The sequence below is a fragment of the Ascaphus truei genome, chromosome 3 (genome assembly GCF_040206685.1).
Source record: "Ascaphus truei isolate aAscTru1 chromosome 3, aAscTru1.hap1, whole genome shotgun sequence".
Taxonomy (NCBI): domain Eukaryota; kingdom Metazoa; phylum Chordata; class Amphibia; order Anura; family Ascaphidae; genus Ascaphus; species Ascaphus truei.
The window spans coordinates 365741163-365756441 of record NC_134485.1 but is presented as its reverse complement, the minus strand read 5'-3'; the positions used below and the strand labels follow the sequence as shown (position 1 = coordinate 365756441).

The following is a 15279-nucleotide window of genomic DNA, read 5'->3' as shown; positions in this document are numbered from 1 at the left end:
CTACTTCATATTCGACTCCTTGATTTGACACTTTAGGTTGGGTACTGTCAAAAAGATGTTCAGCGCCACCTTCACTGTCTACTATTTGATTCCGTGACGTGCAGGGCAAGAATGCTATTTTTGGATGCCCCTGTAATGGTACGGTAAATGGTTGACACCAATCCAAAATCAATTGGGATGAAAGACATTCATGCAAATTAGGGATTCATTCCAAAACAATTGAGCCTAATTTTTGATAAAGGTGACTCGGGTGACACCAGCTACAAGAAGATCTTTTACCCATACTATAATTATCTGAGGGTTCTCTCTCGAATTCATCAATACCATATTCCATATCATGTACAGCATTCTAAACCTATGGTTTCACTTCCCAGACATGTATTTGTTGTTGGGTTAACAGGGGAGAATATGCCCATATCAAGAGAATGTGTAGACATAAAATTTTAATGAATTGTTTGGTTACCTGGATAAAATGTAAAAAAAAAGTGTATGTTTTACATGCATATGTAATGGCAGTAGTTCTAACACAACATATTACAGATTAACATAAAATATCCAAGTAATTGCATAGCATTTAATCCCGTGTTTATTTTGTGTTGTGCTCTGTAATGCTAGTAGAGATGTGCAAACTTTTCTGTTTTGTAATCCTACGCGTTTCTCCACTTGTACTGTGGCTGCATCTGGGATTTGTGGTCTTTGGTTTTGAAAGGTTGTATTTAACACCCATTTCTAATTGGATCCATCTGTCAATCAGTAAAAAAAAAAACTACTGCACTCACAGTACTACTAACTTTTTTTTAAACCATTTGAGTATATTAAATACATGTTTTTTTTTTATTTAATTGTATCTAGAAAGAATTTTTGCTATTTGTTACACCCCTTGTTTTTTGTTTTGTAAATGTCTTTATAAAAGGAGTGGTTATCCTTGAATATGGGGCAGCAAAAATAAGCCATCTATTGGCTTTTCATCTGCATTGCAAAGAAAGGAATATCCTTTTTTTTCTATGCTCATTTGTGTAAATCCTTTTTGTTCAGTGGATTACATACATACACACTTTCTGCATTTGCTCACTGAAGTGAGTTATACATTTATACATATACACTTATAAGGGATGTAATCTGTGCTTTCAGTACTGATTTACATTGTTTACCGTAAAAGGTTAAGGGGCCTATGCAGAGAGCAGCGCTATTTCGAAATTCGCCATTTTTTGGAGAAAATCGCGCAGAAAACAGCAGAAAATGGCGAGTTACGAAAAACGCGCCAAATTTTCGTTTCTATTTCTAAAACTCGCCTCGCGGCTGGCGAGAACCTCCATCTCGCCAGTTTTAAAAATATCCTAATGCAGAGAGGCGCGAACGGCATCTAGCGGCTGTTCGCGCCAATAAAATGGCGCGATTGTCTCCTTTTTGCCTCGCCAGAAAAAATTGGCAAGAAGCTGCCGCTCGCGGCCATTGCAAAGGGAAAAAAAAGGCACGAATTTTTTTTTACACATTTCTGAAGCGCGCATCTCGCCAATTTAAACTCGCCAGACGCATTCATGTTAAACATAGCAGAATTCGCACATTTCTGCATATGGAGAATAAAACTCTCCAAAAAAGCTACTTTTTAATAAACTCGCCAATTTTAAAATTCGCTGCTCTCTGCATAGGCCCCTAAATAGGTTATTTTTTATTGCATTTTAAATTATTTTCAATGATCATAATCCATTTATAACAGGTCTGTCTGAACAAGCGCATCTTCTTGATATTAATTTCTCTATAACATTCCACCATTATTGTTGATATTTGAATAAAAACTGTTTTGGGCCATTGTGAAAAGTTAATGCAAAAGTCGAATGCAGTGGTTTTCAACCTGTTTTCTCTTAGTGCCCCCCTAATCACAGGGCTTAGTTGCTGAGACCCACCCCCCCACACACAACAAGACACTTAGTCACAGGAGAGATTGGGGGCAGAGTCACAGAAGGCACAGGGCAGAGACGGTCACAAAAAATACACACACCAGGAGAGAACAAATGCACACATGACAGATAGGCACTCAGGCTCACCTCTCTCATTGTTTCCTCCTCGGCTTAGTCACACCCCCTCCTGATTGGCTGCATTACCCAGCAGCAGCCAATCAGGATGGAGGAAACTGCCCAGCCCCCTAGCAACTGCCCTACTCTCTCGTTGCTCTGGGAGATCGGGGAAATCCTGTGGCATCCTTTTGATACTCTCGCTACCCCTGGGTGCTGCAGAATCCCGGTTAGGAATAATTGATCTGATGACTAAGAGATGACCACAACATAACCCTGGTTTAAAGGGCCACTGAACCGTTGTGTACACTTCGTTTGCACACTTTAGCAATGAATCATAGGTGGAAAAGACTTAGCAAAAATGGATAATGAAAAAAGGATTGCAATAGAAAGTAAGATCAGCCCTAAAAAGTTATTTAAGTACCTTAATAACAAAAAAAATTAGAAAAGAGAATATACGACCCTTTCAGTGTGAGATGGACAGGCAGATTGTTGGAGATAAGGAAAAAGCCGAGGCATTAAACCAATTCTTTGCCTCTGTGTTTACATGGGAAGAATCAATTGCAATAATAGTGCCGCAGGAAGAAGCTACAACCTCTATATTAACGAACAATTGGTTACCTGAGGAAGAAGTTCATAGGCGGCTTGATAAAATTAAAGTAAATAAGTCACCTGGCCCGATGGCATACATCTAAGAGTTCTTAAGGACTTAAGTTCAGTAATAGCCAAACCAATTACATTTAATATTCAAGTTCTCCATTTCCACAGGATCAGTACCACAAGATTGGTGTAAAGCAGATGTGGAACCTATTTTGAAAAAGGGAGCTAGATCACAACCAGAGGAATTACAGACCTGTAAGCCTGACTTCAATAGTGGGGAAACTACTTGAAGGGTTAGTATGGGATAATATTCAGGAATACTTAATGGAAAACAAAATTATTAATAATAGTCAGCATTGATTTATGAAGGATAGGCCATGCCAAACTAGCGTTATTAATTTATTTGAGGCGGTAAGTAGGAATTTAGACCAGGGTAATTCAGTTGATGTGGTCTACTGAGATTTTGCACAGGCGTTTAATACGGTTCCGCAAAAGAGTTTAGTGTACAAAATAAAGCAAATTGGACTCTGTAAAAATATTTGCACCTGGATTGAAAATTGGTTGAAAGATAGACAACAGAGAGTTGTCATAAATGGAACTTTTTCAGTTTGGGATAAAGTTCTGAGTGGAGTACCTCAAGGATCGGTACTGGGACCTCTGCTTTTTAACTTGTTTATTAATGACCTTGAGGTTGGCATAGAGAGCAAAGTTTCCATCTTTACTGATGACACTAAATTGTGTAAGGTAGTAGAATCAGAGCAGGATGCAATTTCTCACCAGAAGGACTTGGAGAGACTGGAAACTTGGGCAGGTAAATGACAGATGAGGTTTAATACAGATAAATGTAAGGTTATGCATTTGGGAAACATAAATAAACAGACGACTTACACATTAGGGATAAATTAGGGGAATCCTTGATGGAGAAGAATGTAGGAGTGCTAGTAGACATCTGGCTTAGCAATAGTGCCCAAAGTCATGCAGTAGCTGCAAAGGCAAACAAGATTTTATCTTGCATTAAACTGGCAATGGATGGAAGGGAAGTAAACATAATTATGCCCATTTATAAAGCATTAGTAAGACCACACCTTGAATACGGAATACAATTGTGGGCACCACGCCTTCGAAAATACATTATGGGACTAGAGAAAGTGCAGAGAAGAGCTACCAAATTAATAAAGGGGATGGGTAATCTGATTTATGAGGAGAGGGTAGCGAAATTAGATTGTTTTACATTAGAAAAGAGGCATCTAAGATTGGATATAATAACTATATACAAATATATTTTCGGACAGTACAAGGAGCTTTCAAAATAATTATTCATCCCAAGGGCAGTACAAAGGACACGGGGTCATTCCTTAACGTTGGACTTCACCAGCAACAAAGGAAAGAGTTCTTTACAGTAAGGGCAGTTACAATGTGGAATTCATTACCCATGGAGACTGTGATGGCAAATACAATAGATTTGTTCAAAAAAAGTTGGACATCTTTTTAGAAAGGAAAGGTATACAGGGATATACTTAATAAGTAAACATGGGAAAGATGTTGATCAGGGATTAATCTGATTGCCAATTCTTGGAGTCTGGAAGGAATTTATTTTTCCCCTTATGAGATATCATTGGATGATATGTCACTGGGGTTTTTTGCTTACCTTCCCCTGAATCAATATACTGTAAGTACGGATATAGGATAAAGTATCTGTCGTCTACATTTAGCATATGTAACGGTGATTCCCCCACCCAATCTCACATTGGGTCTCCTAAGGGAACTAGCTCTCTGTTTACATGGGTCTTCTTGGTGCATACCTGCTGGTAACAGGGGGCCCTGAGTCTCCCGCGATGACATGGGGGATAACAGGACAGGCTTCTGGGGCTGTGCCCGAATTCTTCTTACTGGTGCAGCGCCTCCATCTTGTGCAGACCCCAGTTGTGTGGGGTGGAGTACCTGCAAAAGAGTTATGTCCCCCTCCTCCCAATATACTCCACTCTCAGGCAGGACGTATAGATAAAAGCAGATGTTCTTTATTGGTCCTTCCTGATTCAGCACAGTCTCTATCACAGCACACAGCAATCAAAGGTTGTCACCTTCAGAATGTCCCTGGATACCACTCCTAGTCAGGGCCCTAGGAGCTGTCCTTACTCCCTTGTGGAGTAAGAGAAATATCTCTCCCCTCTCCCAGAGGGAGGGCCTTAAACGTACCAGAGCCCTGGCAGCTTACTGGAACCGACTATCCTTTCTCTAAGGTGGAGAGGAACTCGCTAAAACAGGAAGTGGTAGTTCATTTAGTACAGATCCAGTCGACCCACCCCTGTGCCTCTGATTGACACAAGGCCTGAGCACTACCTTCTCTAACCAACTGAATTACAGTGGGTGGGACAAACCCATATTAACTCCTGGCAAACCTGCCCTTACATGGGATTATTGCACAGGAGGAGGACAGAATAATAACCCAAACCTACCAGGTTTATACATAGGTTGAACTTGATGGATGTATGACTATTTACTATGTAACACTCTCTATACCTAACACATCGTTTTGTTAACCCCCCTAAATCCACCATTGTTGGTGTCCTACTGCTAAAACAATGTTTTTTTTTAAATTTCCTCACCTCAAAACCCAAGTGACTGCCATGCTTTTCTTAGCCCTTTCATTGCTCACACATTTGTAAGACTACTGTGCATTCATACAGTACATCTACAGCCTTTCACAGCCATACCTGCCAACAGTGGCAGGTTGAACAGTTCCAGAAACATACTCTCTTCTACATTTAAAAACAGCTGCAGTCTATCTTTTTGTTTACTGAAGAGACAAAAGATTTCCAATCTCTCCTAATGCAGTATATTTTCAAGGGCTGTAATTTTCCTAAATGCTATTGCATTAATTCATTACTCAAGTAGAGTGAGATAAGATAACCTTGGCCAAAACACAAGCTACTTGTCTTCCAATTTTGGCTGGCCAAGTAGGGTAAGATATTTCCTGCTTATTTGCAGCTTGGGATAGGAAACAAGCTGGAATGCAATGCAGATGAATCGCCTGAAGGTGTGCAGAAATATTGACATATAATAGTGGTAGAAACTACTTTAATGACTATGATGTTAGCATTTTATCCTTATGTTGTATTAACTGGGCACACTTTAGATACTCATTTAAGAATAGTCAATATATCACATTGCGCACCTCTTCAGCACTAAAGTGCATGTACACCAGTACACAATTTTCTTGTCTATTCTGTTTTCATGGCAAACACGTTAAGCCTGATCGCATACTGTTTATCTGATTGTGAGATTTATGTCAAATTATTGTTTGCATGGAGACTCAGTTGGTATTTAAAAAAAAAAAAAACTGCATTATAATTTAGCTCAGTGATTACTGTTACTTTACAATGTTCATAGCATTAGTGCGTTAGGTGTGATCACCTGACCAGATCCACACAGTATTTTGTACGTACTGCATTCGCATAATAGAGGAATAAATGGAACAAAGGTACCGAGCTGTCAGCTGTCAAGATGGAGGCCAAGTCTGCTGCTAGTTTGAGCCTAAATTCATTTTCCAATGCTAAATAATGTGAAAGGAGGGGAGACACACAGCTGCATGCTCCCAGAAGCTCCCAGGATACTGGGTTTGCTGGACAATATTGTCTGACCAATCACAGGTAGTTCTTATATTCTAATGATATATAATTCTACATTTTGTGGACTCAAATTTCAGATTTGTTAAATAATAACATTTGAAAACATTTGCAGAGTCCGTGTAATGGGATGTGTAGATTTATACGCTATTTCCTGATTCACTTACTTGGGTTGATATTCCAACATAGTCATTTTATATCCTGCCAAAAAAAACATTATCTCTTATGTATGTATGTCTTTATTTATATAGCGCCATTAATGTACATACCGCTTATATTTTTTACATTTCTTATTGGCTGGTGGATTTATTTTTATTTTGGAAGTAGTTGCTGCATTATTCTTCGTGTTACGTTTGGTAGCTGTTGATTTGTTGTCTATTTATAAAAAGTGCGTAGAACTTTTATTTTAATAGAAACGATTATTTGCATATAAACCTATGAAATCCTGTTTCATACTCTGAGCATCATTCTCTGTGATTAAAGAAGTGAAACATTTGACATACAAAATGCAGTAGTTGATCTCATTGTTACTCTTGGGATCTGTTCAGCCACTTCAGCTGCCAAGTACAGGATTTAAACCACATACAGTACCTGAGTCCCTGAAAGATCTATTGTGGTATCATTACAGTGTGCTATAATAGGGGACCGCTCCCAGTCATTTGCATTTAGAGTACTCAGGTTTTAGACACAAAAAAAAAAAATGATTACATTTTATAAATGATAAAAATGAATGATACACATGTTACTGGTCATGGTGTTGGTAATACCGTATACATGAGCATAAAAAGCAGATGGAAGTTTAAGTGATATTCCCCAAATGAATGCTGAAAATGTAATGCAAACCCACAATATGTAATAAGTAGGCTTAGAAATAATCTCTGGAGTGGAAAGAGAGTATTTTGTTTTGTAGTGATTAACCAAAAGCCTTGGTGATAAGTGTCCCTAAACTGCATTAATTGTAAGCACTTTAGAGTAATATTGTAGTGATTGTGTACAGAAAATATTTTGTTTGCATTTGAAAAATGTCGGATTAAATATTTAATACATGCTATTTTTTGTTTCGTTTACAGTGACGAACAGCAAAAAGATTACTTGATGGAACGACGGGATCTGGCCATTGATTTTATTTTTTCATTAGTACTAATAGAAGTTTTAAAACAGGTATGGCAAAGTCTCGCTCATTTGTTACATTTTATAAGGTGATAAATTAAAAATATGTTCCGTTCGGTGCATTGGGTGTGTTGGTGCTTTTGCTTTGAAGTACCCAGGACCTAAGAACAGGGGGAGACCACAGGAACATCTGTCCCGGGCCCGGCTGCTGAGAGGAGCTCACTGCAGTGGTCCAAACATGGAAGTTAGGCCCTGATGAAAATCAGGACCAACTTCTGTTATCGGCACCCCTGCTCCACAGATAGGGCTCCAGAGAGGAGGTGGGGCGGAAGCAGAGTGAGCGAGAAGGGTGGGGGGGGGGCAGAATGAGAGCAGGGAAGGGAGGAGAGAAAGGGGAGAGGGGAGGAGAGAAAGGGAGGGGGAGGAGAAAGGGGCAGAATGGGATGGAGAGAGGCAGGGAGAATGAGCGGGACAGTGTGAGTGAACGGGGAGTCTGGAGAGTAAGAGGGGGGAGGGGGAGGGGGAGGGGAAAAAGGGAGGTGAGAGATAGGGGGAAGCGTGTGAAAGAGGGAAGAGTGAGAGAGGGGAAGTGTGTGTGTGTGAGGGAGGGTGTTCACACCCCTTTCTCCCTTCTCTCCCCGCCCCCCACTCTCAGCAACCCGGGGGGAGACTAATCCTGGACCCCGGGAAAGAGTTTGGCGGCCCTGGAATACCCATTACAAACTTCACCCTTTCTAATGGTCTCAGTCTGTTTTGGTATCCGGGATGGAATTTTAAGGCTAGTTGCGCATTGTTGCCAACATTTCAAGGTTATTTAGAACATATTGAAAGTTTATTGTAGTACAGAGAAACTTAACAAAAGTATTGCTTGTGACAGCTGCCATATGACTGAACTGGAGCTGGGTCGTTCTATGAAGCATTGAGTGCTGAGTGGATTTTGAATTATGGGCTTCCTGAGACAGACGGTAGAATTAGAGCTGACATTTAACATCAGATTAAAAGGACATCTGAAGCCAATGTTTTTTTTTAAATGATAGAGAAGACCAGGAGAAAAATTAGTATTTAATGCATTACATTGCAGTGGGTTAGCTTCATGTCACTGCTTCCAAATCACTAACTGCTACAAGCTGGGCAACCTAGATGCAAAGCAACATCATATATTACTGTATACCCAGAAATAACTCTGCTAGGGTCTACTTAGTTGCAAAACAACTATTTGATGCTTAATTCATTGACACAAAATGTCGCTAGCATGTGGGTATGTTGGAGAAACTAGACATATAGGCCCATATTTACCAGGCAGTCTTCTGCCATGAGGCATATTCCGGCGCTGAAAGGAGGCACATTCCGGCGCTGAAAGGTACTGTACCGTTTTTTTCACGTCAATGAGCTGTGAGATGTCTTCAGCGCTGCAAGTAGTCTTATAGCAGAATGCTGTTTAGGAAATATGGGCGATCGTGTCTGCAGATTATTAGTCAAGTGTGTTGAACAACCTATGTAAAATATGTGCAGGATGATGTGTTTATTGTACATATTATCATGTATAGAGTGGGCAGGAACGAGTTATTAGACTTTGCAGAGTACTCAGTGTACAGAATGTGCAGATACAGTATATTTTAATAGATGTGCAGACCTATGAGCACCAATGTTGTTGATGCAATCTTTCCTTTGTTTCATTGATATTGTCTCACCTCCCCATTGTATAGTGTTGTGAAATCATTTGCAACCCTATAAATAAATTACAATAATAAAAACCATACATTTTTTACAAGATCACCACTAACCATGCCCTACTGTCAGGAGTCCATTACCACATAATACTAGTGGTTTATTCTTTAGATACCTTCTTCCTATCCTTCTATTTTAGCTCTTTAATTGCGGTATCATGTCCCCTTTAAGTGAGGAATATTTGTTAGGTAAGTCCCCCAAAAACCTACATCCTAAATGCACAAAGGTAACTTTTTATATACATATATGCGTTGTTATATATACCTGCACAGTACTTGTATGTTTTTAGTATAATATTTAGTCCTAATTAGTTTGGTTTGTTAATCAAACACTATTGTTTCATGTTCTACATTTTCAGTTTGCTCAAGACTGTGCCATAAAATCAGCGGCAATGCATTTGTTCTCTTCGGTACCTTTATATTTAGGGGCCTATTCTATAAGCCTCAATAAGCCACTTATAGAGCACTTATAGAGCACTTATAGACAAAAATGCCTACTGCTATTCAGTAAGCCTCAATACGTGGGCGATAAAGGCATAAATCACCCAAATTTTCAGCCGTCAAAAAAAGATCGCCGGGTGAGCGGCGATAAGCTACTTATCGGCAGGTTCTGAAACTCATGCAATTCTAGAAGCCTCAATTAGCTTATTGAGCCTAATTATGGCTCTAGAATGGTGAGTTTCTCCCAAAATCCTCACGCCAGGAAAAGTTGGCGTGAGGGTGGGGAGAAGCTGCTGAGAGACGGAGAGAGAGGACTTAGAAAAAAAATGCTTTTTTCCTGCATCAGATTCTTTCCGGGAGTCTCCGGAGCTGATACCCATTAATATCAGCACCGGAGACCCCCGGCATGAATCCCATGCAATAAAAATGCATTTACAATCAACTTCATTACCTTAGCGACTAACTGCCAAGGCAATGAAGGGGTTAACTACTGCCATGCTTATTGTAGGTAGCGGGGGGTGTGAAGGTGGGATTTGTTTCTTGGTGGGTGTTTATGCCTTGCGGGGGAAAACACATCGATCTCTAGCGAGATTTGCGCAGGGAGAGGCGGCTCTCTGTTTGTTTATTTATTTATAAAATGTGTTACCAGGAAATAATACATTGAGAGTTACCTCTCGTTTTCAAGTACGTCCTGGGCATAGAGTTAAGATAACAAAAATATATGGTTACAAATACACTTACATAAGTGAACAGGGTATACATTATATACAAGACATTGCATGCACAGTTAAGAAACTATATATTTACTGTATGGGCGTATGTAACAGTTACAGACCAGATTAACATGTGTGACAGCTTTAGTTTTGAAAGAACTTAGACTGGTGGCGGCTGTGAGAGTCTCCGTTAGGTTGTTCCAGTTTTGGGGTGCACGGTAAGAGAAGGAGGAGCGGTCGGATACTTTGTTGAGCATTGGGACCATGAACAGTCTTTTGGAGTCAGATCTCAGATGATAAGTGCTGCATGTGGTAGGGGGGAGGAGCTTGTTCAGATAGACGGGTAGCTTGCCCAGAAAGTATTTGAAGGCAAGACAGGAAAGATGAACTTTGCGCCTAGACTCAAGTGATGACCAAGCTAGTTCTTTGAGCATTTCGCAGTGATGTGTGTTGTAGTTGCATTAGAGAACAAAACGGCATATTGAATTGTAGAGGGTGTCAAGTTTGCTAAGGTGGGTTTGGGGTGCCGAGACATATGCTACTGTATGTCTCTATAGTCGATGTCTGTGCAGCTCTCTCTGCAGCTAAAACAAATCGCCGGATTTGGCCTTTTCAGAGAGGCGATCATAACGTCGCCGGCTACTCGCCCCTTTTGGGAATTTTGCTATCACAGGTAATCGAAGCTTTCTGAATAGCGTGATAGCAACGCTAAAAAAACAGGCGGCAAAAAGAGTTCGGCGATTTTTTTTATGAAGGCTTATAGAATTGTCCCCTTAGTCTTTGATCATTTTAATGTTGAATGTTATTTTACGTTTGTTCATAGGGTGTCATTTCTAAAATGTAAACATCTGAACAGCTCCACAAGCAGTCGCCTGACAATCAGTTACTTTAACTTACATTATTCATTTACTGTTATATTTTCAGATTCAGTTACATCCAGTAATCGACAGCTTGGTACATGAAGTTATTACCTTGGGTTTCAAGCACTTTAAATACAAGGAAGGGTAATGTCATTTCTATCTTAGCAATTTCTATCAATAATGGCTCATTGTAAAAAAAAAAAAAAAATCCGTTTTAACAGTTGCTGTTTGACTCTTGATAGGTACCTTGGTCCAAACACTGGAAATATGCACATAGTGGCGGATCTATACGCTGAAGTTTTAGGTGTATTAGCACAGTCAAAGTAAGTCAGTTCTTCTATATTTCAGTATCTACATGGCTTAATGTAAAAATAACACGATTAGGCAGAACCAATCACATTGTGTAAAAACTCACTTTGCATATACTGTAACCCTTCATGTGAAAGATAATTATGAAGTGAACCCAAATAAGGAAACATTTGTTACTAAATTGCACTATATAGACTTAAATAAGAAATCTTTCTCTGTATTGACTAGTGAACAGCGCGTTTATCTTTTGTTGCCAAGTATTTGGGTATAAAAGGTGACTCAGTTGGGTGAGCTTTATAAAAACAAGCCCAGACGTGTTATGAAAGAAAAAAAAAAGGATCATATTATTTATTAACTGTCCACTTCACTTTCAGATTTCCTGCCGTGAAAAAGAAATTTATGGCAGAGCTGAAAGAGCTGCGGCATAAAGAGCTAAACCCATATATTGTTCAAAGTATCATCAGTCTTATCATGGGCATGAAATTCTTTCGCATTAAGATGTATCCCGTGGAGGACTTTGAAGCATCTCTACAGTTCATGCAGGTATCATTGTAAAGCTTTTTACATTGTGAGCAACTCAACACACATTTACTTATAAGCTGTAACTAAAGCTAAGATCTCTGCTCAAGCATTGCACACTGCTTCCAAATATCTGACATGGCACTTACCGTTTGCTCACCATGTGCAGGTCAGAATAGGGACTGAAATTGAATGTGCATCGGTTACTACTGCAAGGCTGCTCAACTCCCCTGCAGTAACAGATGCCACAAGCCCCCTAACAGGTCAGGTTTTCAATATTTACCTGCTTCAGCACATGAGTCTCAATAAGTCCCTGCTTCAGCACAGGTGGCTCCATCAGTCCCTGCTTCAGCACAAGTGGCGCCATCAATCCCTGCTTCAGCACAGGAGGATCAATTTTTGACTGAGCCTCTGATTGGCCCTCTGTGTTGAAGCTGGGATATCCTGAAAACCTGACCTGTTGGGGGGGGGGCAGCTTGAGGTCTGAAGTTGAGCACCCCCTGTGTTACTGTACTTCTGAAAGCAATCTGTGTCAGCGTTTTGTATACCGCAGCTGGGGTAATGTTTGTATCAATCTTAAGCTTGGACTTGCAGTGTGTTCGTTCTCTGACAATTGATATGAGAACCAAGACGAGCAGGGTATAAATTAGCAATAGTTTACTCCAGATGTAGCCAGTTTTACCGTTAACATGCCCGCGAGTGCGCCTGTGACCGTGCCGACTGCGGCCCGAAAGGATTAACGGCCACGTGAAAAATATACAAGAAAATACACTAGGCGCTCTCTAGGCGAATGACATATAGTGATGAAGTGAATATAATAATGGTGAATGTAAGAGTGCTCAAAGTCATACAACAATATGTGAATAAATCAATGGAATAAAATGATGCACTGATCAACCCAATAGGATCCTCCTTCCATCCTTGTAGAAATTGCAATGGTGTTGTTCAGGGAGCGCAGAGTCATATGTGGAATATAAAGAAAAAGTCACACATAGTGCAAACATATCTGTAATCCAGAATGGTGAGATGGTATAAGTTATTTACTAGTGGGCAACGCCACAACTCACATGGCCCAGTGAGGTCAAAAGGCGCTGAAAGGTATCTTTATGGATATCTCTCCATCGCCACGGTCTCCTCTGGGTCTTGTGGACGTAGTCGAAGTGTGTGTGGACCCTCGGCTGGTGATAGGAAGGCAATCCTCCCCAGACATGTTGCAGTGGATACCCTGCAAATACGGGTAGTCACACACATAGGTGGTGTAAAAATATGTTTATATATTAAAACAAAAGAAAAGCAATTCTGCACTTACATATCAGTTAGTGCTGGATAGCTCAGACAGAGAGGACATCTACAACGCACAGCTGCAGCCATCGGGAAGACTCTGTGTCGTTGATGTCCACTCTGTCTGAGCCTTTTGACCTCACTGGGTCATCTGATTTGTGAGATTGCCCACTTGTAAAATAAAACTTATACCATCTCACCAATTCTGGATTACAGACAATTTTGCACTATGTGTGCCTTTTTCTTTATATTCCACATATTCCTATGTGTGCCTTTTTCTTTGCTCCCTGAACAACACCATTGCAACGTGACCAGTAAGGCTGGTTACATCTGTATACTACTTTAAGTAAAGGAGGAAAAAAACATAACTCAATTATGCACAAGTCTTGGCACACATGAGATTAGCACATCAGCAACAGATTCATGACGTCTTGCATAAGGGTCCATGATATATATTTTTTCACAATCTTCTTGCAAACATGGTATACCACTATACTCTTTCATTCTTCACTAAATGTTACGTGACCCTAATGTTTCCCCTATGCGCAGTGTCAAGCCAATTAATATTTGCATTGTTTTAAGTGTACGCTAAACTAGGCTGTATGCTGTGAATACAGACAATTGTTTTGACTGCTAATGAAAGCTTTGAAATGACCGGATGTACCCAATTATTAAACAATAATCATTGTGGCATCCTGGATTTCCTATTCTGAATTTTGGATTTTCATAAATTCATTCATTCTTTGTGTTCCCTTTCAGGAATGTGCACATTATTTCTTAGAAGTCAAAGACAAAGATATCAAGCATGCTTTAGCTGGACTATTTGTAGAAATCCTTGTGCCGGTTGCTGCAGTAAGTGTGTTCTATATCAGTCTTCTACATGTTATATTAACAATTGATACAACGCTGGAATCGGGGAAAAAACTATGTGTTACATTTGTCTTTTAAGGCTGTGAAGAATGAAGTAAATGTTCCTTGTCTTAGAAACTTTGTGGAGAGTCTTTATGACACAACACTTGAGCTTTCCTCACGGAAGAAGCACTCCTTGGTGAGTAATACTTATGTACTCATGCTTAAGCAATGTTCATTCTCCATCTCCTACTAAGAACCCTTGTGGTTAAAGCAGCAAAACGTGAAATCTTATATGGGGGTTTTTTTTTTTAAATAAATCTGTTTTCTACTATAGGATAATATTGCATTCTTTTTTTTTAGGATTCAACTCTTAATGCCATTTTTAATTAATTTTAAAGCATCCTTTGATTTCTATAGCCGGTTTTAGTGCACCTCCCAAGCAGTGCAAGATCTCTGCAACACTTTGCTGTTTGTGGTAATTTGTTGTCAAATTTCCCAAAATTTGCCCATTTTTCAAAAAGGAAAAAAATGGGGTAATGTAGTATTGCTGCTTTAATACAATTCCAGAAATGTATAAAAGTGAGTGCCCATTTACAGTGGTTGGTATTAAATACATTGATTCATAACTTATTTTCCAAAGTAATGTTGACTATTGAATGTTCCTCTGCTTGTAAGATGTTATACAAGGTGTTGCATTGTGACGAATACAATGTACAGTACATTCTCAGTAGCCAATCTGAGATATGAAGCTCTTGAAAACAGATTGACTAAAGGATTTCATTACTGATGTCTCAAAAAACACGAAAAATGTGTTTGAAGTTATTAAGGATTTCTACATTAAAACAGTGCTAACATTTTATAGACTCCGAGCAAAAATATAGTTATTATTTTCCATACTGTAGCTGATGCAGATGTAGTAAGACTAACTGCTTTCTGCACCAGGGGAAGCCACGGTCATGTGACCGTGGCGGCCCTGGCGCACGAGGATTAATGCTGCGGGGGTCCGATCCTGAAGCATGGACCATCCGCAGCGAGACGGCGGCAGACACGTTCTCTGGCACCGTGCACATTAAGTCTCTCTACATCTTTAGCTATTCATGGTCGAAGATGTACACGATATGTTTAAGTGACCACACAAGCTTATTTCTTAATAAATGATGAAATGTTGAGGTACACACACTATGTGCTCCAGAAAAATGTCACCTTGGTTAATTTGTAACATTTTGTGC

General features: G+C 39.8%; 1 protein-coding gene across 7 annotated transcripts in view; it reads left to right on the top strand.

Annotated features, from left to right (window-relative positions):
• FRY (FRY microtubule binding protein) overlaps positions 1 to 15279 on the top strand; it is a 423242-nt gene that overhangs the window by 268965 nt on the left and 138998 nt on the right. For all 7 annotated transcript variants that reach the window (XM_075592149.1, XM_075592144.1, XM_075592143.1 and 4 more), the window contains 6 exons: positions 7309 to 7399; positions 11154 to 11233; positions 11332 to 11412; positions 11773 to 11941; positions 13958 to 14050; positions 14148 to 14246. In XM_075592149.1, coding sequence (XP_075448264.1) covers positions 7309 to 7399; positions 11154 to 11233; positions 11332 to 11412; positions 11773 to 11941; positions 13958 to 14050; positions 14148 to 14246 — 613 coding nt within the window. The remainder of the gene's footprint in view (positions 1 to 7308; positions 7400 to 11153; positions 11234 to 11331; positions 11413 to 11772; positions 11942 to 13957; positions 14051 to 14147; positions 14247 to 15279) is intronic.